General features: G+C 36.9%; 1 protein-coding gene across 1 annotated transcript in view; it reads left to right on the top strand.

Annotated features, from left to right (window-relative positions):
* The window catches only part of CERT1 (ceramide transporter 1), a 246090-nt gene that overhangs the window by 192222 nt on the left and 34474 nt on the right, over positions 1 to 19394 (top strand). Inside the window, exons 10-12 of the mRNA XM_007943355.2 lie at positions 8185 to 8271; positions 11160 to 11252; positions 11993 to 12070. Coding sequence (XP_007941546.1) covers positions 8185 to 8271; positions 11160 to 11252; positions 11993 to 12070 — 258 coding nt within the window. The remainder of the gene's footprint in view (positions 1 to 8184; positions 8272 to 11159; positions 11253 to 11992; positions 12071 to 19394) is intronic.

The raw sequence follows: 19394 nt of genomic DNA, 5'->3' as shown, positions 1-19394 counted from the left end.
TTTGTATTCTCTCCCTCTTTTCCTTTGTTAAATTTGCCAGTGGTTTGTTAAGTTATTCTTTAGGGTTGCGTAGTATTCCATTGTGTGTATGTTTGGTTATCCATTCCTCAGTTGATGGACACCTAGGTTGTTTCCATCTTTTGGCTATTGTAAATAGTGCTGTGATAAACATGGGTGTGCATATGTCTTTTCTTGTTGCGGCTCTCACTTCTTTGGGATATATACCTAGTAATGGAATGGCTGGGTCAGATGGTATTTCTAATTCTAACTTTTTAAGGAATCACTGCACTGCTTTCCACAGTGGTTGTACCACTTTACAGTCCTACCAGCAGTGTATGAGAGTCCTAATCTCTCCACATCCTCACCAGCATTTGTTATTTTCTGTCTTATTGAACTTTGCTACTAGTGCTGGGACAAGATGGTATCTCATTGTTGTTTTGATTTGCATTTCTCTAATGGCTAGTGATCGTGAGCATTTCTTCATATTTTTGTTGGCCGCTTGAATATCCTCCTTGGTGAAGTGTCTATTCATGTCTTCTGCCCATTTTTTAATTGTATTATTTGTCTTTTTGTTATTGAAGTGTTGGAGTTTTCTATAAATTCTAGAGATAAGTCCCTTGTGAGTTGCAATATTTTTAAGTTAGCAAATTGTCAAGTCATTTCTTCTGGAATATGTAAAAGTTATGGTTTTTTTAAAAATGTGGATTATTGAAATATAAGCTATTACAATGTTAATTTTTATTTTGAAGAGAAGCAGATTGTTTTGGTATCTCAGATTCATTTTGGAAGAGAATTATCAACTTTGTAAATTCCCTTATTTTTCAATGTCAAAAATAAAATATATGACTCAGATGTGGCTTTCCAGAGAAAATGAGGTCTTAGCTGGAACCTTAAGAATGAATAAAACAGAAGACTTGGCTAGGTCCCTTAAGTAACCTAGAAAAAATGTTTGTTCTAGGGGGTAAGAAAGGAAACATTTATAGGCCAGAGGCAAAAAAGTATGTAGTTTATCATTGGAGCTAAAAGTACTTTTCTTTGGAGGTTGGAAGAAGTGGTAAGAAACTAGCCAGAAAGGTCAACAAAAACCAGTTCAGATCCTGAGACAATGAGTTATAAGCAAGAAGTAAAATTTTCAGATAATGAGAAAAATTACTCTTGCTTCTTCCAACGAGAATGGATTGTGACTTAGGACTTAGAGACTTTTTTAGTAAAACAGGTAAAAGGTGAAGATGGACTAAATTAGGACAAAAGCAGTAGGAATGGAAAAAAAAAAACTGACAAATTAGGTAGCTGAACAGTAGGATTGAAGTGTAGGATGATTGAGGGAGAGAGAAAGGTTCTGCTCAAATTTCTGCCTTAAGCAGATTAGTATAGATGTGGACAAGGAATGGGTGTGGGGGACAGGTACGAAATATATGAAACATTATCATAGCAACCTCTCCTTGGGTTTCTGAGGCGGTATCTCTATGAAAGTAGATTGCCCATTCTTCTTTCCATGGAGTGGCTGAGGTGTTTGAATCCCCAGCCTTCTGGTTAGCAGTCACATACCATAGGCACTATGCCACCAGAGCTCCCAAATGAAGAGTATTACATATTATTAGTTGTAAATTTTCAGATAACAGGTTCCAAAGTACACTGCTGTCATTTGAGTGTCTTTATGAGTTATTTTGACTTTATAAAAGGGAGTCCTGCACAGGGAAACCTCTGTAGTGTTGTAAATGTTCTTTTTCATCATGAAGCCTCTGGTTCATAGATGGATATATTCACTTTATAATAATTCAGTGAGAAGTGCACTATTCAATATGTGTGTTGCATTTGAGTTAATTTTTTTAAAGTGGTTGTAGGAAACTCCTCATAATTCTAAAAGATTTGGAAGGATTACGTTAAAGCAAGATTTGTCATGTTCCTTTGCCAAATGACAGGGGCATTATATCTTAATACCTCTCACCCTTCCAGTTTGGTCCTGGGTCATGGCGGTGGTGGTGAGGAGTGTTCCTAGATGATTTTAAGTGAACTAATGATAATTTGGGGTTATTAACCTAAGTAAAAGCTTCCAGATAGACTTGCAATTGTTCAAGTGTCATATTTTGTGTGTTTTTTAATTTAGGAAGCCCTAAACCAAAACCATCAAGTAAGATCTGACTCAGTATAAACCAAATCAGGCAGAGCTCTGGTAGTGTAGTGGTTACAGCATTCGGCTATTAACCAAAAGGTTGGCAGTTCAAACCCACCAGCCATTTCACTGGTGAAGATGAGGCAGTCTGCTTCTATAAAGATTTACAGCCTTGGAAACTCTGTGAGGCAGTTCTATTCCATCATAAAAGGTCACTATAAGTCAGAATGGACTTGATGACATGCATTTTTTTTTTTTTTAAACCAAAGCCTACCTTATCAGCCTCTGTTTTTACCTTAATATGAAGCTTTTCTACTTACTTCTCTTGGTTCATCAAAGCAAAAATATGATTTGCTTAATTCCATTTTGCTATTATTCTTTATCCTTCTATCTTCTGATGCAATTTAAGTTCCATTCATAATCCCAGGCTCTACCCAAGACCTACTGAAAAGTAATTTCTGGGAATCGGTGCCAGGCCTGGTAATTTTCATTTTAACAGGTTTCCCCAGGCAATTCCCTAGGTAATTGAGAACTACTGCTTTATGCCATGTAACCAGGCTTTCAAGCATCAACTCAACTCTTCTCTCTCCATAGAAGAATTAGCCTTGCTTAGGAAGATCACCCTCTGAACTCCCAAATGAGCTTCTTAATGGCTGTAGATTGTGTTTACCTTAATCTCCAACTAGATGGTAGCCTTTCTAGAGGTGGAGGTCAACAAACTTTTTCTGTAAAGGGCCAGACAATAAATGTTTTAGGCTTTATGGTTAATAAATATTTTAGGTTTTGCAGACTATATGTTGTTCTTGTTGTTAGTTGTTGTCAAGTCACCTCCAACTAACTCATAGCAACCCTGTGTACAGCAGAACAAAATACTACCTGGTCCTGCACCATCCTCAAAATCCTTGCTATACCTCAGCTCATTGTTGGAGCCACTGGGTCAGTCCATCTTGTTCAGGGCTGTTCTGGTTACCTAGTGCTGCTCTGACAGACCACAATATACCACAAATGGGATGGCCTTAACAAACAGGAGTTGGTTCTCTTACAATTTGGAGGCTTTAAATCCAAGTTCAAAGTCCTAGGCTCTAGGGGCTGAGTGAAAGGCCCTCAACCTTGGGCTCCAGTTCTGCCTCTGGCTCCCAGCACACTGAAGCTAGAGGCATCTCTTCACTTAAGCAGCTACTGGCTGCTGAGGCTAATAAGCCCAAGGTTGACAAACAAAAAGTCACAGTCCTGATATTACCAAAACACACGGCAGGGCATTAATTCAAGTCCATTGAAAGTCCCAAGGTCAGCAGAGCATGGCAAGCTGCTGAACAACAACCTGGCTACATGCAGGGTCCAAGAGTGCCGTAAGCTCGAGACCATTCCCAAAGCTGTTTATTATATATGGGAAGCAGACTATATACCCAAAGGCAGCTACTCAGCTGCTCACAGTAGATTCCACCATGGAATTGATTACCAACCAGTCTCATCATGGGGAATACTACATCCAGTTGTCCAGCCACTCAACCAGGCCTAGCCAAGTTGACACACAAACTTAAGCACCACAAGGGCCTTCCCCTTTTTTGCTGACCCTCCACTTTGGCAAGCATGATATCCTTCTCCAGGGAATGGTTCCTTCTGACAATATGACCAAAGTAGGTGAGGCAAAGTCTGGCCATTCTCGCTTCCAAGGAGCATTCCAGCTGCACCTCGGCCAAAACAGTTTTATTAGTTCTTCTGGCAGTCTGTGGTACTTTCAGTATTCTTTGCCAACACCACAACTCAAAACCATCAACTCCTCTTTGGACTTCCTTATTCATTGCCCAGCTTTCACATGCATATGAAGCTACTGAAAATACCAAGGCTTGGGTTAGGTATGCCTTAGTCTTTAAAGAGACATCTTTGCTCTTCAAGAATTGAAAGAGGTCTTTTGCAGCAGATTTGCCCAGTGCAATGTTGTTATTGTTGTTAGGTGCTGTCGAGTCGTGTCTGACTCATAGTGACCCTATGCACAGCAGATCGAAACAGTGCCCAGTCCCATGCCAGCTCCATGATCCTTGCTATACTTGAGCCCATTGTCACAGCCACTGCGTCAGTCCATCACATTGAAGGCCTTCCCCTCTTTCATCAACCCCCCACCTTATCATGCATGACATCCTTCTCCAGGGATGGTCCCTTCTGGTAACATGACCAAAGTAGGTGAGACAAAGTCTGGCCATTCTCGCTTTCAAGGAGCATTTCAGCTGTACTTCCTCCAGGACAGATATGTTAGTTCTTTTAGCAATCCATGGTACTTTCAATGTTCTTCACCAGTACCACAACTCAAAAGCATCAATTCTTCTTCAGTCTTCTTTATTCATTGTCCAGCTCTCACATGCGTATGAGGCAATTGAAAATATCATGGCTTGTGTTGGGAGCACTTTAATCCTCAGGAAGACATCTTTGCTCCTCAGCACTTGAAAGATGTCCTCTGCAGCCAAGTTGCCCAGTATGCCTAAGGCACTTCAATGCTACCCAGAAGGCTGGTGGTTCTAACCCACCAGCCACTCCTCGGAAGGAAGGTTGGGCAATCTACTTCTGTAGTGATGCTGCCTCAGAAACCCAAGGAGGGGTCGCTACAAGTGGGGTCCAACTTGACAGCACATAACAACAACAACAATATACGTGTCTAATGTCCTGACTGCTACTTCCATTAGCGTCAGTTGTAGAAACAAGCAATGTGAAGTTTTTGACAACGTCAATCTTTTCTCCATTTATCATGATGCTGCTTATAGGTCCAGTTGTGAGGATTTTTGTTTTCTTTATATTGAGATGTAATCCGTACTGCATACTGTATTCTTCAATCTTCATCAGTAAGTGCCTCAAGTCATCTTCACTTTCAGCAAGCAAAGTTGTGTCATCAGTGTATCGCAGGTTGCTAATGATTCTTCCTCCAATCTTGATGTCACGTTCTTCTTCATATAGTCCATCTTCTCGGATTATTTGCTCAGCATACAGATTGAATGAGTATGGTGAAAGGATACAACCCTGACGCACTCCCTTCTTGATTTTAAACCATGCAGTGTCCCCTTGTTCTGTTCCAACGACAGCCTCCTTCCTGGTCAATATACAGGTTCCTCATGAGTACAATTAAATGTTCTGCAATTCTCACTCTTAACATTATCCACAATTTGTTACGATCCACACAAGCAAATGCCTTTGCATGGCCAACAAAACACAAGTAAACATCTTTCTGGTATTCTTTGCCTTGAGCAAAGATCCACCTGACAGCAGCTGTGATATCCCTTGTTCCACATCCTCTTCTGAATGCAGCTTGCACCTCTGGAAATTCTCTTGTCATTATACTGCTTCAACCATTTTTTAATTATCTTTAGTAAGATTTTACTTGCACGCGATAATTGATGATACTGTTCGATAATTTCCACATTCTATGGGATCACCTTTCTTTGGAATGGGTACAAATATGGATCTCTTACAATCAGTTGGCCAGGTAGCTGTCTTCCAAATCTCTTAGCATAACCAAGTTTGTGCCTCCAGTGGGGCATCCATTTGTTGGAACATCTCAATGGGTATTCCATCAATTCCTTGAGCCTTGTTCTTTGCCAACTTTCAGTGCAGTTTCGACTTCTTTCAATATCATTGGTTCTTGTTATATGCCACCTCCTGAAATGGATGAAGATCAATCAGTTCTTTTTGGTACAGTGACTCTGTGTATTCCTCCATCTTCTTTTGATGTTTCCTGCATCATTCAATATTTTGCCCATAGAATCTTTCAGTATTGCAACTCAAGGCTTAAATTTTTTCTTCAGTTTTTTCAACTTGAGAAATGCCAAGCATGTTCTTCCCTTTTGATTTTCTAACTCCAGGTCTTTGCAAATTTCATTACAGTAATTGGCCTTGTCTGCTCGAGCTGCTCTTTAAAACCTCTGTTCAGTTCTTTTATCTTGTCATTTCTTCCATTTGCTTCAGGTACTCTCCATTCAACAGCAAGTTTCAGAGTCTCTTCTGACATCCGTCTTGATCTTTTTTTCTTCCTTTCCTGTCTTTTTAATGACCTTTGGCTTTCTGCACAGATGATGTTCTTGATGTCATCCCACAATTCCTCTGGTTTTTGGTTACTGGTGTTCGATGTGTCAAATCTGTTCTTCAGATGGTCTCTAAATTCAGGTGGGATATACTCAAGGTCATATCTTGGATCTTGTGGACTTGCTTTAATTCTCTTCACCTTCACCTTGAACTTGCATATGAGCAGTTGATGGTCTATTCCACAGTCAGCTCTTGGCCTTGTTTTGGACATTGAGCTTCTCCTTCATCTCTTTGTACAGATGTAGTTGATCTGATTTCCTATGTATTCCTTCTGGCGAGGTCCATGTGTATAGCCACCATTTATGTTGTTGAAAAGGGGTATTTGCAATGAATAAGTCACTGATCTTCCAAAATTCTGTCATGCAATCTCTGATGTCATTTCTGTCACTTAGGCCATATTTTCCAACTATTCTTTGTTTCCCACTTTCACATTCCAATTACCAGTAATAATCAGTATATCTTGATTGCATATTTGGTCAATTTCAGACTGAAAAGTTGGTAAAGATCTTTAATTTCCTTGTCTTTGGCTGTAATGGTCCTTCATCATAAATTTGAATAATAGTAGTATTAACTGGTCTTCCTTGTAGGCATATAAATATTTCCCTATCACTGGCAGCATTTACTTCAGGACAGATCTTGAAATATTCTTTGTGATGATGAATGCCACGCCATTCCTCTTCAATTTTTCATTCCCGGCATAGTAGTGCATATGGTTGTCTGATTCAAAATGGCCAGAACCAGTCCGTTTCAGATCACTAATGCCTAGGATATCACTCTTTATGCATTCCATTTCATTTTTTACAACTTCCAGTTTTCCTGCATTCATACTTTGTACATTACACGTTCCAATTATTAATGGATTTTTGCAGCTGTTTGTGGAGGTCCTGAAAGCTTCACTCCATCCACATCATTAAGATTGACTCTACTTTGAGGAGGCAGCTAGCTTTTCTCAGTTACAGTTTCAGTGCCTCCTGACCTGAGGGGCTCATCTTCTGGCTCCATAGCAGTGTTTCAGGGCTATTCATAAAGTTTTCCAGTAATATATCAGACAGTGTTTCACTGCTATTCATAAGGTTTTCACTGGCCAGTTCTTTGAGAAGTGGATGGCCCATTTCTTCTTCCAAAAAAAACCAAATCCAAACGCACTGCCATCAAGTCAGATCTGACTCATAATGACCCCTCCTTGGGTTTCCGAGGTGGTATCACTATGGAAGCAGATTGCCCAACCTTCCTTCCGAGGAGTGGCTGGTGGATTTGAAACACCAGCCTTCTGGTTAGCAGTCAGATGGCTTAAGCACTATGCCACCAGAGCTCCTGTTTTTCTTCCAAGTCTGTCTTAGTTTGGAAGCTCAGATGAAACCTGTCCATCATGGGTGACTCTATTGGTATTCAAAATACAAGTGGCATCACCTCCAGCCTCACAGCAACACACAGGCCACCACAGTATGACAAACTGACAGATGGGTGTTGGCCGATTATATGGTCTCTGTCATAATTAATCAGCTCTGTAGCATAAAAGCAGCTATAGACAACACATGAATGAATGCACATGGTTGTGTTCATATAGAACTTTACCTGCAGACATGGAAAGTTGAATTTCATATTCCCAGATGTTAGTAAATGTTAGTCTTTTTATTTTTCTCCAACCATTAAAAATTAAACTCTTAGCTTACAGGCCATACAAATACAGTTGGTGGACCAGGTTTGGCCAGTGGGCCATAGTTTGCCAACCCCTCCTCTAGGCTATTATCCTAACATATTGTTGGTCAATATACAGTAAATATGTGAGTACTGAGTGAGTTAATATAATGTAACAATCAAATTAATTTTTCAGAGAACACGTTACTCATGTTTGTGATATTATCACCTAGTATAATTTATAAAAATGTGCTTATATGTTTATGTCAGTTTTCCACTTTCCCCTAGAATTAATGCCCTGGTTATCAGTGTTTTCTGTGAAATCAAATGGATGGTGGTTGTTTTTCTTCCATGTGTTTGAATAGGAAGGCCCAAATAGTCTGATTAATGAAGAAGAGTTCTTTGATGCTGTTGAAGCTGCTCTTGACAGACAAGATAAAATAGAAGAACAGGTACGTGTGTTATTAAAAATTCAAAGCTGAAGTTCATTTTGGCATCGTAGGCATTTATGTATGTATGTTACTTCAAATAAATAGATTTTGAAAATTGTAAATCTAATAACCTGGACAGTTAACTTGTCTCTACCTTGAGTCACAAAAGTAGAAGAATCTTTCTAAGTTTCCTCATTTATCAATTTCCAAGCATTTAGAAAGAATTATTTAAAGAATATATTCATAATTAACATGAAATTAAATAGAAATGTTCTGCCTTTTCCCCTTGAAGTATCTAAGTATTGTCAGTAGCTAGTGTGTATTTCTCTGAATAAAAACAGTCTAGAAATTTCTATTCACCAAGTACCTATCATATGTGAATTCAAAAGGAAGATGACCAAGAGTTTATGAATCTTCCCATCCACTTCCCTTCCCAATTTATATACACAGGGTTATTTGTTTGTTTAAATAATATTTTAATTCACATTCAGCAGGAAATAAAAGGATATGAAAGAAAATGAATAACCCTGATTTCTAGTTTTTTTTCCTTTCCTCTATTATTAAATTTACATAGCTTTTATATTATCTAACCCCTTTTTTGCCATTCAGTTCCTTCCTTATTTTTACTTTGTTCATTGTTTTAATATCATCATTGAATTTAAAGCAGTTATACCCAACTCTTTGGAAATCCCTTTGGGAAATCTCTTTGTTAAATCCCTTAAATGTAGTTTCAGTATTACTTTGATCCTTTGACTTTAGTTCTGCAAAAGAGCAATTACCATATTTTACCACTAGATGATACTTTCAAGGGTGAGTTTTAGTGACTGTGCTCTGACTAGCTATGTTTCTCATGATAGAAATGTAATTTTCCTTTTGAGCAAGTGACTGTCAATTATTTACTAAATAAATCATATCCGTAATATACTAAAAAATAGATAGAACACTTGGCTTGATTATTTATTTCCTGTTATTGTTAAAGTAGTAGTGGCCGATATACCAATTTACTGGTCCATCTAGCCAAGAGCAAATTGCCTGCAGTATTGCCTTTCTGTTTTTCTTGAAACTTTATTTTTAATCCACAGTAGAAAGTTCACATCACATTACTTTGTAAAGCGTATTGCTCACTTTTTATGCCAAAAGATGCTGTCAGAATTACCTAGCACTCTAATAAGAGTGGGAACTTGCAGTTACTAAATGAGCTCTACTTTTAGAAGCCTAAAGTATTCCTTGAGGTAGCACCAGTATGTTATTTGTTGTTTCCTTCCCCCAGACATTTCTTTCCTGGTTCTAGGATGTGCTGTTTTGGGGAAAATAGTGAACTGTGGAGTCAGGACACCTTAGTGTTATTCTTAGTTTTGCCACTGACTATGTAATCCACCAGCCACTCCTCGGAAGGAAGATGGGAAAATCTACTTCCGTAATGATACTGCCTTGGGAAACCCAAGGAGGGTTAGCTATGAGTCGGGTCCGACTCGACGGCACATAACAACAACAACATGTAGCTATGGACTTATCACTTCAGTTGTTTGGGCCCTGATTTTCTATTCTATGAAACCAAGGGTATTAGGCAAGATAATTCAGAACATTCTTTCTGATTCTAAAATGCTACTGTACTAAATATCAGCACAGTAGTTAGTTGGAGCTTAAACCAGGATCAATTGAAGACTTCAGGAAGTTTTAAAAGATGAAATATTTGTGGGGCTATCAAATCATTTAATTTTAGTCTTTTTTTTTTTTTTTTTTAAGATACTCCAGTAACATGAGACACATAACAAGTCATTAAACAAACATGAATTTTCTTGCCTTGTACTCAGGCACAGAGATAAAGATAATTACCATGTGGTAATGCTCTAAATTAATAAACTTTAGTAATGCATACAATCAGTTTGTTTGGCTTTCTTTAATTATATAAGGGGTATGCAAAAAATGCCTTGCCGTGGAGTCGGATCCGACTCATAACAACCCCTCCTTGGGTTTTCAAGGCAGTATCACTATGGAAGTAGAGTGCCCAACCTTCCTTCCAAGGAGTGGCTGGTGGGTTTGAACCACCAGTCTCTGGTTAGCAGTCAAATGCCAGGCACTAAGCCACCAGAGCTCCCATAAAGGGTACAGGGCTCTCAACAAGATAGCCAGCACACAACTATTCTCCATTGACATTCATATGACACAATTTTAAGTTTACATTATTTGCAAATATAAGGGAAGATATGCATTAAATTGGTGAATGAGAAATGAGGTCCTAAGAAGGTATGTTCAGATAGTGTTGAATAGAAATTACCAGCTATCTTCTGTATAGTTAGAAAGCACAACACAGTTTATAATACATTGTATTTAATGTAAATTTGTTGAATGGAAAAGAGCAGGCAAGCTCAGGAGGAGGGAAATGGTTAGGTGTCAGCTTAATAGGAGTGAGATAATGAGATGAAGGCAGAATACCTACATGAAAAGGAGGCAAAGAGATACACCTGATATGTTCTTAGTAACATAACTGAAACAATATTGCTTCTAAACATAAGTCCACAGCAGACCTTCATGACCTGATGAGGTAGAATGGTTGAAATGATTAGGCTTGAGGTTGACAGGAGAAAATTATTTTGGCAGCAGTAATAAAATTGACTCTTGGTAAATGATGCTATGCAGGTATGAGAGTCTGGGTAGGAACAAAATCAAAGAACTCATCCCTGGTCTAAGATGTGTCTGTGAAGTCATAAATAAGAGAGTAGATTTGGAATATGTGAAGTGTCAGTATTTGGAAAGGCTGTGTCTCTAGAGTAGTTTTATAATTCAAATATTTATAATACCAAAATGTTCAATAATGAAATGTTGGTAGTTCCAGGTTATATAATCCATTTTGAAGTTGCAAAATATGCTTAAAAACGTACCCATTTTAACATTTTATGTTTTCTTAGTCACAGAGTGAAAAGGTTAGGTTGCATTGGCCTACATCTTTGCCATCTGGAGATGCCTTTTCTTCTGTGGGGACTCACAGATTTGTCCAAAAGGTAAGCTAGTGTCAGTTTACACAAAGTATATGTTGTATTGTTCTTCACTGTTGATGGAACTATCTTGTAGTATAAGTTTTTTCCCCTTTTCTTAAATTTAAATATTGAGACTTTTTTGTACTACATGTTGTATTCCATATTTAAAAAAAGAAAAAAACACTGCCATTCACTCACTTCCGACTCATAGCTACCCTACAGGACAGAGCAGAACTGCCCCACAGGGTTTCTGACACTGTAATCTTTGCAGAAACAGACTGCTATATCTTTCTCCTGTGCAGCAGCTGGTAGGTTCAAAATGCTGACTGACCTCTTGGTTAACAGCCAAGTGCTTAACCACTGTGCTGCCCAGACTCCTTTATTCCATATACATCTTCCAAAGTAGAAATCTGGTTCTGAACATAATGTTTTTTCTTTTTTTTAAAAAAAAAAAAATGGGGTAAGTGGGTTACCAGGGGGTGGCTAGTCCAGAATAATTAACCAAAGTGTAGTGGGTTACATGCAATCTCTTTCTTCTTTGGGGTTAAGTGGTACTATTCTGTGTTATTGGAAGCTGCATTCTCTTTAGAGTGATCATAGAGCATAATACATAATAGGTGCATGAAGTCAGCACTCGCTGCTGTGCTTGTTTCATATGGTGCTTTGTTTTCTCTTTCTTTATCCTGTGTTTGGAAGTTGGTACTGAATGCTCTGTTGTGCCTTTGTTCTGATTACTTGGTTTTTTCTTTGTCTGTCTCTGGTAGCCCTATAGTCGCTCTTCCTCCATGTCTTCCATTGATCTTGTCAGTGCCTCTGATGATGTTCACAGATTCAGCTCCCAGGTACTGTATGAATGTATAGAGTGAACTTGAGTCTTCTGTGCTATATTTCAACCTGCTTTCCTGGTTCCTAAAATCTTTTGGTTAGGCCATTTGTTTTGGCTTTGAATTTTAAACAGTAACAATAAACATTAAAAAGGCCTTCCATATCTACTAAATAGTCCCTCTACCAGGCTTGCATGTATGTGCCCTTTACTTTGTATCCTCTGATGTGAATAGCTTGGAGTTTTGCCATATAGTAAGTACTTTCAAAAGATTTTCAGATTGAACTGAGGAAAATTGAAGGTACCTCATTTTTATATATCATGTAATACCTGCTTTTCAGACAGAATTCAGAAACTTTGATGGACATAGTCTACAGATATGTTGTAATATAAAAAAGCAGGTTTCAGCAATCTCATCTTTGATCTAATATAAAGTGTCTCCTAAGTTATAATCAGCAGGGAAATAGCTATTTTTTAAAAAACTCATCTCACTATCATTATATTAATAAACTCCATTTAACAGGTTGTTTTTTCTTTATGGAAACTACCCTTGCATATTATAATTTAATGTTCCTATTGATATGCTGACTCTCTGTGGAAACTGGTTTTAAGTTTGCTTATTTTAAGGTTTTAGAAATTTAAGACAGAAAACAGATACCTTTCATTGCTGCTCTCAAAATAAAAGCATATTGCCATTGGAGGAATATTTTTTTAGTATGTGGATTAGTTTAATTTTTTTTTTTTAATCTTCACATCTTTGGTATTCAACTTTATATCTTTATTGTGATTGCATTTTATTGGATAGTGATTAAGAACCTGAGCTCTTTCGTCAAAATAACAAGTTATTTTCTAATTATAAATTCTGGTTAGCTGTGTGATGTTGGGCAAGTTATCTGACATTTCTGTGCTTCACCTTTGTGATCTAGGTAGGACTGTGAGTTAGTCTAGTACCTGACACATAGTAAGTGATGAGTAAGTGTAACCTTTTATTAGCTGTTATTATAACATAATTTCTTTGAGCTAATATAAATTGTTTACATTATTTTTTTCCTAGAATACCAGAGTATTCTAATACAAGTTTTCAGAATTCATAATTTAAGAGGTTTATAATATTTGACATGTACAAATAAAATTTACATTAATTTTTATTTATTTTATTGAGAATATACACAGTAAAACATACACCAGTTCAACAGTTTCTGCATTTACAATTCACTGACATTCTTTGAGTTTTGTATCCATTCTCATTGTCCTTTTCTGAGTTGGTCCTCCTTCATTCACATAAACTCACAGTCCTCTAAGTTCCTATCTAATGTCTTGAATTGCTGTTGTCAGTTGATCCCATATAGATAATTCTTAAAGAGCATATGCTCAAGAAATTTACATTAGTTTTTCACTGTACAATAAAGAAGAAAATTAAGTTTGAGCCTCAAAAAGTGTTTTTCTGACTTTTGTAACTTTTTTTCTTGTTAGACATTTTGTGAGAGAGGCTTAGCAGTTCATGATCAGAAATCGCCTACATCTAAACTTACTACAGTATTTCTTATCTTTTGCTCAATAATTTGTTCATTTTTTTCTTTTTTTTAGAAAGTAACTCATAATATTCACAGTAAATCGGTGACAAAATTAGATAACATAATAGTTGGTGTTTTGGGTCTCTACTGCTGCTATAACAGAAATATCGCAAATGTATGATTTTACCAAACAAGGATTTTATTCTCTTACAGTTTAGGAGGCTAGAAGGGATTTAGTCTCTTACAGTTAAGGAGGCTAGAAGTCTGAGTTCAAAGTGCCAGCTCTAGGGGCTGAGTAAAAGCCCCTTGACCTTGGGCTTCAGCTCTGCCTCTTGTTCCCAGTCAATGGGGCTGGAGGCATCTCTTAGCTCGGGAAGCTGCTGGCTGCTGATGCTGAAAAACCCAAATTCAACAAGTAAAGTGACAGAGTCCCACGATTATCAAGTAATACGGGAGGCCAGTAATTCAAGTCCATTAATAGTTCCAAGATCAGCAGACAACATGGCAGGCCACTGAGATGAAGCCTCAGCTACATGCACAGTCTAAGTGTGGCAAAAAGCTCAGAGGCCTTTCTCAACACGGTTCCTTCTATACTAGAAGCAGACCACATCCATGAGACACCTACTCAACTGCTCCAGTAGATTCCACTAGGGACTTCATTGCCAGTCTCATCATGGGGAATAACTACATCCAGCTGCCCAGTGACTCAAAACCAGGCCCAGCCAAGTTGACACACAATTAACTACTGCACTTGGAGACCTTGGTTTAGTCTACTGAGTTCACCTTGCATTAAAGTAATAAAGTAATTAAAAACCATCTGGTCATCATTTTCCAGGAAATAGAGGAATGCACAAGCTCTAAATTAAAATGTTATGGGAGCAAAGAAATAATTAAACCTGTGGTTAAGAATTAGGGCATCAGAAGAGACCTTTTCTAGAGCTATTAAAAAGCCAAAAGCCTTCAAGTATGTTGTTATTATAAGTAAATGTATATTTCTGAAGACCATGTGCCCTTTTTTTTTAAGAATGTCAAATTGAAGCTTACTTCTTTGTGTAATTTTTTATGTAACACATGCATATAAATTGAGAGATTAATCTTGCTGATGGATTTAAAAAAAAAAAAGATCCTGTTTTAGCTTTGATTTTTATACTGTTCATATGCCAAAAGAAGTAAAAATGAAGAAAATAATATTAAAATTGTCTTTGTGCTTACTAAAGCATTTGTTGTCAACAGACTTGAGCTTTGGCAATTAACTGTTGGTTAAACTGTGTACCTTATGGTTGGTACCTTTAGGGTAACTAAATCTAAGTTGATAAGATTGTTTTACAGACTGTTGCACTTCCTTATCTCCCATTCCAAAGGATCTAGCAAATTGATTCTGAACTATCACTTAAGGATATAGCATTAGCTCTAGAACTAGAGTTAATAATTCCTGGGAAAAGCTCCTAATTCAACCTAATATGAAATTACACTAATAATTAAGTTTTTTACATTTTACAATCAGCACACCCTGAAGAGATTTATATACTGAGTAAACTCCTATTAGAAGCTCTAAAGAGATACATTAATGTTAGTAAAGTAAAAACTCTTGCTTGTTATTGTTACATGCCATGGAGTCTGCTCCAACTCACAGCAACCCTATGTACAACAGAACAAAACACTGCCCAGTCCTGTGCCAACCTCACAATGCTTGTTACGCTTAAGTTCATTGTTGCAGCCACTGTGTCAGTCTGTCTCATTGAGGGCAGTCCCCTTTTTCACTGACCCTCCACTTTATCAAGCATGATAAAGGGTATAGTCCCTTTCTGACAACATGACCAAAGTAGGTGAGACGAAGTCTGGCTATTCTCACTTCCAGGGAGCATTCCAGCTGCACTTCTTCCCAGATACATCTGTTTGCTCTTCTGCCAGTTGATGGTACTTTCAGTATTCTTCACCAGCACCACAACTCAAAAGCATCAACTCTTTTTTAGTTTTATTAAGATATAACAAATTTATTTTTTCATATTTTGTATGTGTAGTGGTATATCCCCATGCCATTCCTTAAAACGTTTGAATTAGCCATGTTCTTGATGTTGTTATATCTTGACAACTAATTTAAAAAGTAAGTTGTAAAGTTTATCACCACTTTTAATAATTTGCTAAAATATGATTTAAACAGAATGCCACAATCAATTTACATTTACCCCAACATCTTTTAAAAATTCAGACATATATATGAATCTGATACCTAGTTTCTTGATCATTTACATGACTTTCCACATAGAAGCCTTCTAAACATTTTATAATTTGGTTTTGCCATCTCCGTGGAAGTCTTGGCTCATGACTAACTGGTTCTTATTGATATAATTTTCATTCTTCTGATAGGGAAATGTAGAACTGAGAGTTGCCTTGAAAATAACTTCAAATAAAATATCTGAAACTACTAGGATATTAGTAGCAACCCATGAATTTGCCTGATGTGCAAATAAGTAGCTCCAAATCTGAGAAAGTAGAGTTGCAAAGGACTGCAAGTTGTTGAAATAATGGCTATAGCCAAATTAAAGAATAATCTTCAAGTACACAGAAAGCAGAAAGATCTTTTCTAGATCTTTTCAGTCACGTTTGTTTGTACTATGTAATACAAAGTACATGTATGTAAAGATAATAATCAGAGTTTAATCTGTGGTGAATGTCAGTGCAGAAAGGTTCTGGGTAAAGTTATTTTCCAGTTTATGTTCATTATAACACACTATTGTTGTGGTAGTTTTTTGTTTCCACCCTTTCATTATTATACGTATAATACATGCTGATTTTAGTAAAACTAGAAAGTGAAGTGAATAAAAATATTGGATCGTTATTAATAATCTCTTACATATTCTTCTATACTTTCTCCATATACTATGTGTGTATTTACATATATGTGTGTGTGTATTTATAGATAAGTGTGTATTTATATATATGTGTGTGTATATATACACACACATACACACATGTATACACACACTTTTTTCTAGCAAAGTATGTAATTCTATATATACTATTTCATAACATTTTAAAACTCACATGTAAGCCCATCTCACCATCAGTAAATATAGGTTACCTCTCTTTGTCTATTGTATGGTACATACACTGCATTTACATACTCACCTAATATTGAATATTTATTTTCAGTTTTTCTCTATTATAAATAGTGATAAAAGAAACATCCTTGTATATATTATTTCCTTAGAATATATTCCTAAAAGTAGAATTGTTAGGACAAATGCCATGTACATTTCTAAGTTTGTTTTAAATTTATATTGTAAAGCTGCTCCTTAAAAAATTGAAACAACTCATACATCCATGCCAGTTTTCCTTTGTCATACTGATAATGGATATGATAATTCATTAAGTTTTGCATATCTAATAGACTAAAAGTAGTATTTTTGCTTCTTGGCCATTTGCATTTCTTCAGTGAATTGATTGTGGCTTTGGTTGTTTTTCTTTTGGGCTAATAGTACACTAATTTGTTTTTAATAAATGATTCTGTATAAGAAGCCCTCTAAGACTCTGACTCTAATGAGAAGCTTAACTGTATTCCTTTCACATGGGTAAGAAAAAGAGATCTGAACTGTGTTTGAGATCTAGGTTTTTGTTGTACCATCAAAGAGCAATTTTCTTCTCAAATTTCTGTTAATAATGTTAGAAAAATCCAATTTGCTAACCTTCTAAAATGGCATCATACTGAAATGAATCAAATGTACGGTAGAAGAAAAGGTTATAACTGAAATGATGTCACCTTTGCTGTAGAACAAACTCGTCAATATCTGTTAAAGTATAACAAAGAGGTTTATTGAGAAATGGAAGGAGTAACCTTTCTTCTACATGAAATCAACCTGAGATGGCTGCCTGCTTTTACAGGCTTTTCAGACTCCAGAGACTTCATAGAAAAGTAGTGGGGCACCATCTCATTTCTTAATCTTTCCATATTAATAGTTCTCATCCTCAGGTTGAGCTCGTTACTGGGGTCATGGGAGCAAACAGTGAGCCATGTAAGAGGAGCAATTCTGAAGCTAACATTGACTATAGGGACCAGAGTATAATGCACGAGGAAGAAGAGAGGAGAAGATTTAAGGTATAGAGGGCTCTTATAATTAAAGTGATTAAGATTATTATTCCAGTTTGCAGTAATGACCACAGCAAGAGTCAATACTATTTGGTAACCAACTAAAAATGTCTGGAAAAGGTGAATCTGCTTTAGAGGGTATATAATATAGCCAAGTGGCATTTTGGCACATTTTCTTAATGTTGTTGTTGTTGTTGTGTGCCATCGAGTCGGCCCCGACTCATAGCGACCCCTCCTTGGGTTTCCTAGGCAGTATCACTACGGAAGTAGATCACCCCATCTTCCTTCCGAGGAGTGGCTGGTGGGTTTGAACCGCCAGCCTTCTGGTTAGCAGTCAAGTGCCTGAGCCACTATGCTACCAGAGCTCCTATTTTCTTAATGTCTTGCTGTATTTCCCCAGTGGTATTAACGGAACTACAAAAGGAAGTATTAGTGGTAGCACGAAGCTCCTTTTTGTTGGGCTAGAAGGACATCAAGAATTATTACATTATCAAGTATTAACGTTGCAGGGGATTCTAAGGATTTTTGTTGAGCTTCCTTGCTGTCTGTAATGTCATTTGCAGGTTGTTCCATAGTGACAGATACATTGTGGGTAGCTTTCTCTAGTTGAGGAATACCATGGACCGATATAAAAGCTCTAAGAAAGACCATCCCTTTCCAGGTCTCTCTGTTAAAGGATTCAGTTCTACTTCCCTTTTTTCATGAGTGTAAATCTTTAGATTGTTGATTCAGTGCTTATTATCATTATAAGAGTGAACATTTAGGGAAATGACTAGAAGACCAGTATACATTCTCTTGTGTGCTACAGCCATCCAAACAGGGTAATATCCAAGCATAGGTTCATCTTTTGGATTGGGATTTCTTACTGTTTTATAATTTGATCCTCCTCATAGGAATACATTTCCTTGGGAGATACAGACCATATTGTTTCATTTTATGGTTCAAGTAAGGAATAATTTGATTAATTTAGGTAAGCCTTCCTCAGTCAGTGAATAATTGTGTCGTTTCCATTGGGCTCCAAAGCTTGGTTCAAAGTGGGGATAAATTGTTCAGGTTAGTCTTTTTTCCTTTTAAACAGTCAGGTAATTCAGTTGATAAATTCATGAAATACCTAAGGGGGGATCAGCATGTTGATCTCGAAAATCATCTTGGCAACTAGGAAACACTACAAGGAAGTTGAGGCTTACAATTTATTGGTAGGTAGCATTTACTTTTATGTAGGTTAGTATGGATTCTATGATAGAGGTTAAATTAAAGCATGGTACCTGATGCTGGGTTGACAGGCCAGGAGGATGCAGTTTGTTAGGCAGATTTTGGTATTCTGGTTTTTGGGAATTAAAAGCTGATTTAATCTGTGGAAAATATTCATTTAGAATATTGGATGGCAGCTTAAAACATCCATGGTTAACTTACAATAATAAGTCATAAAAGTGAAAGATTTGATGGAAATTAATTATAATATTAATGCAAAGTCAACTCACAAACTTGAGATGAAAATATTTCTAGAAATAATGATTAACCTTATTTTCAAAGAGCTTAAGACATAATACATAAATAATCGTGAGACAAAAATGTCAGGATATACCAAAAACATAGTAAGACTAGCAAGTCTTTAAATACTTGATTAGTAATAAAAATTTTATGGGTAGAGGGGGCAAGATGGCGGACTAGGCAGAAGGATTGCACAGACCCTCTTCAACAAAGAAAAGGGAAACCAATTAACACAGACACAGAAGATAATC

The sequence above is a fragment of the Orycteropus afer genome, unplaced genomic scaffold (assembly GCF_000298275.1).
Source record: "Orycteropus afer afer isolate SDZICR_OR568_19922 unplaced genomic scaffold, OryAfe1.0 scaffold00104, whole genome shotgun sequence".
NCBI classification, from domain to species: Eukaryota; Metazoa; Chordata; class Mammalia; order Tubulidentata; family Orycteropodidae; genus Orycteropus; species Orycteropus afer.
Note: the sequence above shows the minus strand (reverse complement) of the source record. Positions and strands in the feature narration are given on the sequence as shown.